Genomic DNA, 9,482 nt, shown 5'->3' with positions numbered 1-9,482 from the left:
GTTCACATGCATGAACTTCATTGGTATCCAAATTTTCAATTTGCTCCTTTACTTGATTGATGTCCTCACATAATTGCTATTGCATATTTAACAATTCAACCAATTAATTTGGAAAAGTGGTCAAAATCATATCCCTTGATGAAATTTTAAGTTACACTGATATTGAGTCCAACTTATAAATGACATTGAAAATTTTTAAACTCTTATACAAATTTGATGCAAGACGTCTTAATGACATATTCTTAATGCAACTAAATAATGCATTGTATGAAAATACACAATTGAAATTGAAATTTTGGAGTTCAAAATCCCACCAACAAAAACTACTTGCTTGCTTTTGATGTAAACTCAAAAGTACAAGAAATATTTCGGAAATGATACTATAATGATCATTTAAATCAAGAAAAACTCAAAAACCTTGAATGTCAAAATATCAATATAGCCATCAACAAACTAAAAAAACTCAAAAAACTTGAACGAGTAGACTTTTGCAAGCAAATATAAGGACTAAATTACTATTATTGTAGTGATACCAAAAGAAACCAATGTTTTTATGTTGTCATGGTTAAGTTGGATTGGGTCAATCATTTGGGTTGGTAAGGTTGGCCTAATTGGGTTTGTTGAATGTTTTTGAATGGCTTCTGCTGCAGGACTACAATGCCTTTAAATGGGTGCGATAAGAATTTTCACAATTTCTTGATAAAATAATTATGATTAAAACTATTAGCAATTTAAACGATAAAATAAAACGTAAGAGGGATAACTATGCTTAGGCCAAGTCACATGCCAAACACTTGGATTATCAAAACAAGTTAGAAGTTCAACAACATGCGAAGTAAATAGCTTTCAACAAAAATCTCTAATCTAACAATAAGATAGCAACATAGAAAGCACGCTCAATCCTACATTTACTAAGCTTGGCAGAGATAGGTGAGCAAGACCTTCATGAATCAAGTCAAACCACAAGAGAGTTAAATTACGATAATACAAAAGTAGGAAGATTGGAAGACCTTTGTCACGGTTTGGACGTAATCCACCATTGAACGGCACCAAGTTGCTCCTCTATGGCTTTGGTGAGAGTATATAGAATGCGCTCCACGTATTCCTCGACGGTGTTGTCGATATTCAGATTGACGTCAAAGAAAGTTTAGTGAAGGATGTGAACAAAACCTTGCTCGTCGTAGGCAATGCCGTAATTAAGATCAGGATTGGTCATGCATTGATCTAATTGCGATGAAGTGTTGAAGGAAGTGGCCCTTTGCTGTCCTTGTCGTTTTCCCTTGAGAGAAAGGGTCTCTCTCAAGAATCAAAGTAGTAGAATGTAAGAGAAGGTGGCCGGCCAAGGGGGAGAGACTTGGGGAATTTAGGTTCAGATTTTGAGAGATGTAAGTGGAGAGAAATTTAGTTCAACAACTTCCTTCTAGATCCCTTGATTGAAATAATCAAGGAAGGGGAAGGGAGAGAGGGGTCGGCGGCAAGGGTGAGATGGATGGGCTTTAATTTAATTCCAAAAGGAGAGGTTCTCCTTTGGAAAGAAATTAAATAAGAGGAGCAAGGGGGAATTTCAGCCAAGGATGAGGAGAGGGAGTTTGAATTGTTTCCAAGAGAGGAGGTGGGCTTTTAGGAAACAATTCCTAATTCAAACCACAAGGGGCCGGCGGCTATAGAGGGAGGGAGGAGTTTTAATGGGGCATTCAATGGTTACTTAAATTATTAAATTAAGTTTGGAAAGAAATATCTCATCCTCTCTTAATTTAAAATTTAAATGGGAATTGATTTAGTAGGTTTCCTAAAATAGGATTTATAAATTAGCCAATTAGGTAACTATTTCAAATTCAAATTGATTTGAATTTGATCATTAATTGAGTTACCAAAATTATGAAATCTAATTTAGGAAAGATTTGGTGGCAAGTGGGGATTGAGGGAGGAGCCAAGGGGAGGTCGGCAGTGGTGGTTGGCCGTGGATAGGGATGGCGGGTTGGGTCTAGGCGGCGGGTGATGGTGGGGGTTTAAGTGGCCAGCTGCTAAGAGTTTGGAGAAGGCCTTGGCCGACAGCTAGGGGATGAAAGAAGGAAGACAAAGAGATAATGGAGAAGAACCACGAACCCGGCCATCTCCAAGGTTGGTGGGAGATCTGATTTTCCTCTCCAATGGATTTCTCTCTCAAGAAATCTCAGGATCTCACAAAGAAATCAAGCAAGGGAAAAATTTTATCATTCAATCATTAACATGAAAAGAGAACAAGGGGGCTATATATAGCCTCGTACAAATGACTCAATAAAATAAAAAGAAGGCGATGCCCTCTGGGCTTACATACGACCTCCGTTAAGTAAGGGGTAAAAGCGGAAAACACTAATAAAATAAATACAACATAAAATAATAAAGAAAATACATAATACGACTCAAAAGTACATCGACTCAATCTTGGTCGTAGATCAACGACCACGACTCTGATAGAATTTCCAAGCTCTGATGTCCCCGTCAGCTTCGCTTGGTTTGGCTTGGCTTTTTTCTAGACTAAAAGTGAACTACTATGTTTATTGAATCAAGTTGGGATTTCAGATTTTTGAACACGAGTGGATTGAAATGTGGCGAAGTAGGCTTTCTTTCAAGTATAACAAAGGGCGGCGTCAATTCGCATGTTATGAGGAGAGAGAGTGTGTGAAAGAAGCATTAAAAATAAAGAGAAATGAGATATACGTGTGTCATTAATAATTAAGGAACCAATTTGTTTAAAATAAAGATTAACTTTGGATTGAAAGTTATTTACATATTATTCTTAAGTAGGGTTTTGAACATAATTTTTTAAGGAATGGCCATTTAAAGGTTTATTTGTACGAGAAGTTTTAAATCTAAATTGGTTTGATTTTATGGTATTTATGTGGAGATGATGTAGGATTTTATTATAGTTTGTTTTGAAGGTTGTCAAGAGTCAAAAAGAGAGGAGAAAGCGGACAAGAGGATAATTAAGAGGGTCTAGCAGATTCAAAGATAGGGGTTGTAAAGCAAAATCAAAAGAAAGTGGAAAAAGAAGATGAGAACCCCATGCCATAAAATGACTTCTCAACAAAGAATATCATATTCAGTGTAAAGAAATCAATAGTAATAGATTTCATTAAGATCTCCTTGATGCAAGAAGCAAACTATGCTTCCAATTGATGCACGGCATGGTTTTGTAGCTAAAGAGAGTGGTTTGCTTGCCAGATCACTTACAAAGGAGATGCCACGTAGCACAACAAAGAAATGGTGATGAGGACATCGACAAACGCTACCGACATGTTTATCAACGACGGAATCGCAGATCGACGGCCACGATTCAGTGCCTCTACTTTTGATTCAGATGTCATGATGTATTATTTAGTTATTTATTGTTTTCCATTTTTACCCCTGTGGGGAGTTGTTTTGTTATTGTAGCCCAGAGGGCAATTTCGTACTTTTCATTTTTCATGAGTGGAGACCTATATATAATGGTCTCATATGATGTATTGGGTTAATGAATATTTGAATGAAAATTGTGTTTTGTTTCTACTTCTTCTTGCATGAGAGCTAGAGAAGTGAGAGAGCTCAAAGGGAGCATTCGCAAGGCCCACCAGTCGTTGGAAGAGTCTGCGGCTCGTGGTTATGTTGTTCTGTCTTATTTGTGTTTTCCCCTCATCTTCACTTACCAAAATCCTCATCTCGTTAGCCTCAATCCGAGCCCCAATTTCATCCCTCCTAACACCAAAGGGAGCCAACCCGCCGGCCTTCTCCTTGGCCGCCGGCCACCCTTCCTCCACCACCTCTTCCACCAACCAACCGCCGGCCCCTTCTCCCCACTTGTTCAAATTTTGAAATTCAAAATTGAATGAGTTTCAAAAAATTTCAAATTTGTCAAGAGCCAAATTAGAAAAGTTTTCAAACCCAAGTCAATTTGAAATTCAAATTGAATTGGACCTCATAACCAACTTCCTAATGTGGATGTGCTAGTTTGGAAGGTTATTAAATCGCTCCCACCTCATCCTCTCTCCTCTTTGAACCCGCCGGCCCTATGAGGCTCTCCCCTCAATGATTGCTCCGTTAAACCCCCTTTCCCATTGGAAATTAGAACTTGATTTCAAATATTTCTCCCTCCGAATTTTACAAATCCTGAAATTAAATTCAGGATTTGTTTTCAAACCCCCTCCCTATCTCTCTTGAAACCGCCGGCCCCTTCATTGGCTCCCCCTCCTTAACTCCACCATTCAAGCATTAATGCCTTTTTGAAATTCAAAATTCAAATCAATTCCCTCCCAATTTAATCAAATCTGAAATTAAATTTCAGATTTTGATTAATCCCCTCTACACTCCACTAAACCTAATTTCTCCGAAACCTAGCCCATCCCCCCCTTGCACCCGCCGGCTTCTCCCTCTCTCCTTGGAAATCCCGCCGCCCACTCCTCTCCCTCTTCCTTCCTCGCGAACCACAAGAGCTCTCCCTCACCACGTCATATTTCCCCTCTTCTCATTAGTGCTCTCTCAACGCCGGCAAGAATGCATGGCGGACCCCGAACTTGAATGGGGACTTGTGTTTGACGCCGACGGTAATATCAACATTCTACGATCATCATTCTTCGACGTAGGATTTGAACACAACGACACCATTGGAGATTACTTGGATCGAATTCTCCCCATCCTTGTGCATGCCATCGACGTTCAATTTTCCGACTACAATTGGACCATCGTTGACCACCCACCACCCTCATCTCGACCGGCTACCTCTCCACCAACGAAGTTCTTCGGCACCGTATTCCTAGTGGTAATATCCTTGGTCATATGGTGCATCTTCCTCCGCTAAAACTTACAAGTAGTTGAGTGAGAAGGACCTTGAGGTGAACCACTCGTTGTTAAACGTTAGATTATGTTATTTGTACTTAGCATTTAATTTTGCCTCGAACTTTGAAAGAAAGTTGAATATTTGGCCTAAGCAAGTTGAATATTTTAAATTCATCTCTCTTTTATGCGTTAAAGATAAATTTATATGAGCAAAGCTTTAATCAACTATATTTCTAATTTCTAAATGTAACTCCTAGTAGTTTCACATCAAATGGGGTCAAACCTAATCACTCAAAAGATGTTGCATAATGTGATAATGGAAGGATACTAAGGAGATGAGAGGATATCAGTTCACTAAGCATTCCAGCATTACCAAAACAAGACAATTGCATCACACAATCCTCAAGGATTACTATGACATATTCTTAATGTAACTAAATAATGCATTATAATTTTTCATGCGACTATAAAATCTACAAATTTAATTAATCATCATAGCATTCATAGTCACATGACCATGGCTACTATATACAATAGTAGAACTCATCTCAAATGACAAAAATTCCTAAGAAAAAAATGTACCAAAATCATCATAAATGACAAAGACATCTCATCCATGACCTTGAATGGGAAGGAAAACAAGGATAAATCAACGTAAATAAAAGGCATAAAACAACCACTCAATGGTCAAATGGCACCTAAATTCAATAGAAGGATGAATGGGCGCTGTCACAAACAATCCATGAAATGCATCTTTCATCAACTTATAACATGATATTGGTCAGAGTGGCATACCTTTTTATCCAATCAATAAAAAAAACCCTCAAATTTTCACCAAGTCAATGAACCAAAATAGGATGTATTATGATTTTAATGATATTTTAAGTTTTCTTGAAATGATTTGGTTCAAACTATTCAAATGTGCAATGCAAAGTGGTTTTAGAACATAAAAATGTCCTCAAGAAGAAAAGAAGACAAGGAAAAGTATAATGCCTTGCCCAGAGAATCCATGAAATAAAAATTATTCAACAACTTCCATTAAGTCCCCATCATTTCATAGTGTATCCCCAAAACAATGCCTAAATTTGATTTCATAATAAATGTTGGAAGTGCAAATCAACTCCATCGATTCATTGATAGTTTAAAAAACAATATAAGGGGGTAATCATTCAAGCTCTCTTCTTAAAAAAAATGCAGCAAGGTTCTTACAGTAAGCTAGATAAACCAGTAAATATCAAGAAATGTAATGAATATCCAACTACGAGCCAAAGCAATGAAATGCATTTGATTCAAAACCAATAAAGAACTATTTACCTGAATATACCTCACAACAGTGCTTGTATAATCAACAGCTCGCCGCTGAACAAGCTTTCTCATTCTTTTAGCAGCAAAATTGTCACCATGAGCTGCAATTCAAGTATCATATGCAATGAAAGTATTGTATATAGAGTTCATATATACATACACTTGTAAACAAATTAAAGTAATGCCGATATACCACTGATAAATGAACAACCGATTCATCTAAACCAATAGTCTTGCTTAAGCAAAGTGGAGGCTTTATTCTAGATTTGAACAAAACCAGTCCATCCTAGAGTTGTAAAATCACAATCATTTAAAACTCCAACATGGGCAATGTGTCATATTGATGAGGACATCCGACCATAGAGAGTTTACCAGAGACAGGGCCGACGATCTACGGCCACGATTGCACCGCTTTACTTTTGAGTCATTAGTTGTATTAGATTTATTATTATGTTTGTATTGAGTTTATTATTGCATATTTTTCATTTATACCCTCACTTGAGGGAGTAGTCCTATGTAAGTCCTAGGGGCATGTTTGTCTTTTTGTTCCACTCATTGTATGTTGGTTATTTAAAGCCTCATCATCTTTTGAGGGATGATGAATATTATTACAAACAAATTGTTGCACTTGTGTTTGGAATAGTTGAGAGAGTTCTCTTGAGAATGAAACCCTAGGTGAGGGGCAAGTATTACCCATCAGCCACAGGAAGTATCCGGGCTCGTGGTTCTTCGTTTCTATCAACTTCTTCTCCCTCCTCCCTAGCCGCCGACCTCCCCTTCCTCCCTCATAGCCGCCGCCTCCCCTTTCTCCCTCCTAGCCGCCAGCCCCAAACCCTCCATCCTCCCAACCGCAAGCCACAAGGCCTCCCCCCCTCTTCCTCATAGCCACCGGCCCAACTCTAACCCTAATTCTAGCCGCCACCCAAACTCTAATGCTAATTCTAGCCACCACCCAAACCCTAACCCTAATCCTAGCCGCCGGCCACCCCTAACCCTAATCCTAAACCACCGGCCCCAATCATCCCTCCTCTGCCTCCAAAATTCAAATCCCTAAATTGGTTACTTTCCATATGTGATGAATCTAAATTATGAGAGTTTTCATTTCAGATTTCAATTCAATTCGAATTTGAAATTCTTTCCTAAATTAAGAGGAGTTATATTTAGAAAGCCCCTCCAATCAAGGCCTTCAAATTTGAATTTAATATCAAAGGATAATTGCATTAAAGCCTCTTTCTTAATTGAGATTAGCTTTGTTTGGTAATCCTTAATTCCCTCCCACACCCCCTCCCCTTCTCCATAACCGCTAGCCCCCTCCCTCTTCCCTCTCTCTCTCTCTCCTACATTAAGTCCCTTTCCCCTTTGAGATCATAATCAACTCCTTCGTCAAAGGAGCGTCCTTCCTTTCCCTCTCTATATTTGAAATTCAAATTTCAAAGCTTCCCTTTCCCTCCCAATCAAATCTGAAATTAAACTTCATATTTTTGAAGTTAACTCCCCTCCCTAATCTTGGTCGACCACCTAACCTCTCCCTCCACCTCTTGTCCTTGGCTTGATATGTCACCAAAAGAAAAAGGAAAGAAGAAGCAACACCTTCCCCTCCCTAGCACTTTGGGAAGTCTCCCTACCCATGAATGGTAGATCCAGAACTTGATCGCAATTTTGTCAACAACGATCAAGGGCAGATTGGCATCCTCTAGTCTCTATTCTTCGATGTCAACTTGCAGATCGACCAGACTGTTGAAGACTACGTTGAAAAGATCATGTTCTCCCTCGCCACCGCTATCGAACAAGTTTCTCTCACTCAGTGGCAAATCATTTCCAAATCCTGATAAAGATGAATTTCTTCTCTAAACCCTTGTCTTTCTAAGTTCTCCCTTTTAAATTGTGGCATCATAAAGGTTGTGCAACTTATCTCCACTTAGCCAAACATCAAGAGTGTGAGTGAATGGATCCGAGTAGCGTATAATCTAAATGTTAATCTAGGGATTTCCTTTGAAAATCACTCATGCTATGCTAAGCTTGATTGGAATTGATTATTCATGATTCTAACTCTTATCGTATAATTTGGCCTAAGCTTAACTCACACTGGCTTGCTTTCAAGATTTATTTAAAATCGTTAAAAGTTAACTTAATTATTGTTGTTCTAATTTAAAAGGCGGATAATTTCAAACATTGCATACTTACCTACGCATTTAGTCCTACATCACATATACTAGTAACCAACTAGGGGATGTATTGTTCATATGTTTCCAGTCTAAACCAAACCTAGACCAAGAACCAGGTACATACAACCATGCCTAAGCGCTCTGTGGCAAACCAAACACACACACACAAAGAAAGGTGAGCGAAATACACCAGTCATAGCCCAGTGCGCAGCTCATGGGGACGTTAAGCGAAAAGGCAAAAAAAACTCCAGTGTCAAATTGCTGGCCTCTTACCGTCGAAGGGAGGAGGGGGGTGCGCCTGTGAGTAGTCGGCCGGGATATTACTCGAGGAAGCGGAAGTCTGCCGCATGGGAAGTCCCTGCTGCTGCTCGCCATACATCATTGCCATTGGTGAACCTTCCCAAAACCCTAACCCTAATTTCAGGATAAAGGCACGACACGACGTGATTAGAACGAGAAGATAGATCAGTAAACTCCCCCCGTTACGGAAAAAGTCCTTAGACGCCGCGGACTTGGAGAAGGAGAGCTGGCTCGTAGATGCGGTCTGGCCTCAGAACGTGTTCGGTACTTCGATCATCGCTCAAAATAAAAATAGATTTGCTGGTGCGTTCTGGCTGGTGATTTTCTCTTGCTCGGATATTATTCTGTGCTAAACAGTAAAAACCTAATCTGAACAGTAAAAATGTAGCTTTAATGTACTTTTATTATTCATAGACACAGATCGGACGGTGCTCTCGTCCGATGTCCGCACAAAATAATTCTTCTCCTAGAGGATGTCTCTTCGTCGATTATTTTTATGAGCGTACTATCATTAAATTTTAAGGATTGTATATCTTTTGATGTGATAATTAATTTGTAATTACATTTTAATTAAAATTATATCATGTGTAATATTTAAATATAAAACAATGATATTTATTGTATTGATGCCTAAAAAAAAATCAACTTGATTAAACATGAAATAGATGCGAAAACTTTCAAAATTGAGCGCTACCATATAAGAACTCCAATTTAAAGTCAAAACAATCAACGAGATGATCGCAACAATACTATTAGTGATCAAATCTAATGAGCCCAATGTTGACCTCGATTTTGCCCAGATTTGGGCCCGAACAGTTGACTTGGTCAAATTGACCAAGCCAGACCCTATGGCCCTCCCCACTGGGTTCAGTGGGCCAAGTCGAGTCTGTCGAGCCCGAGCTTGGACCTTGGGTCAACCCT

The 9,482-nt window shown here is 39.0% G+C and overlaps 1 protein-coding gene across 2 annotated transcripts in view; it reads right to left on the bottom strand.

Moving 5' to 3' along the window:
- Nucleotides 1–8,827, bottom strand: part of LOC110094305 (flowering time control protein FY) — a 54,817-nt gene extending 45,990 nt beyond the window's left edge. For both annotated transcript variants that reach the window (XM_020819507.2, XM_020819508.2), the window contains exons 1-2: nucleotides 8,535–8,827; nucleotides 6,106–6,197 (exon numbers count right to left, since the gene is read on the bottom strand). In XM_020819507.2, the coding sequence (XP_020675166.1) occupies nucleotides 6,106–6,197; nucleotides 8,535–8,649 (207 nt within the window). In that variant the 5' untranslated portion in view covers nucleotides 8,650–8,827. The remainder of the gene's footprint in view (nucleotides 1–6,105; nucleotides 6,198–8,534) is intronic.
- Between the last annotated feature and the right edge of the window lie 655 nt (nucleotides 8,828–9,482).

Source organism: Dendrobium catenatum, unplaced genomic scaffold, assembly GCF_001605985.2.
Source record: "Dendrobium catenatum unplaced genomic scaffold, ASM160598v2 fragScaff_scaffold_290, whole genome shotgun sequence".
Taxonomy (NCBI): Eukaryota; Viridiplantae; Streptophyta; class Magnoliopsida; order Asparagales; family Orchidaceae; genus Dendrobium; species Dendrobium catenatum.
This window is presented reverse-complemented; position numbering and strand designations above follow the sequence as displayed.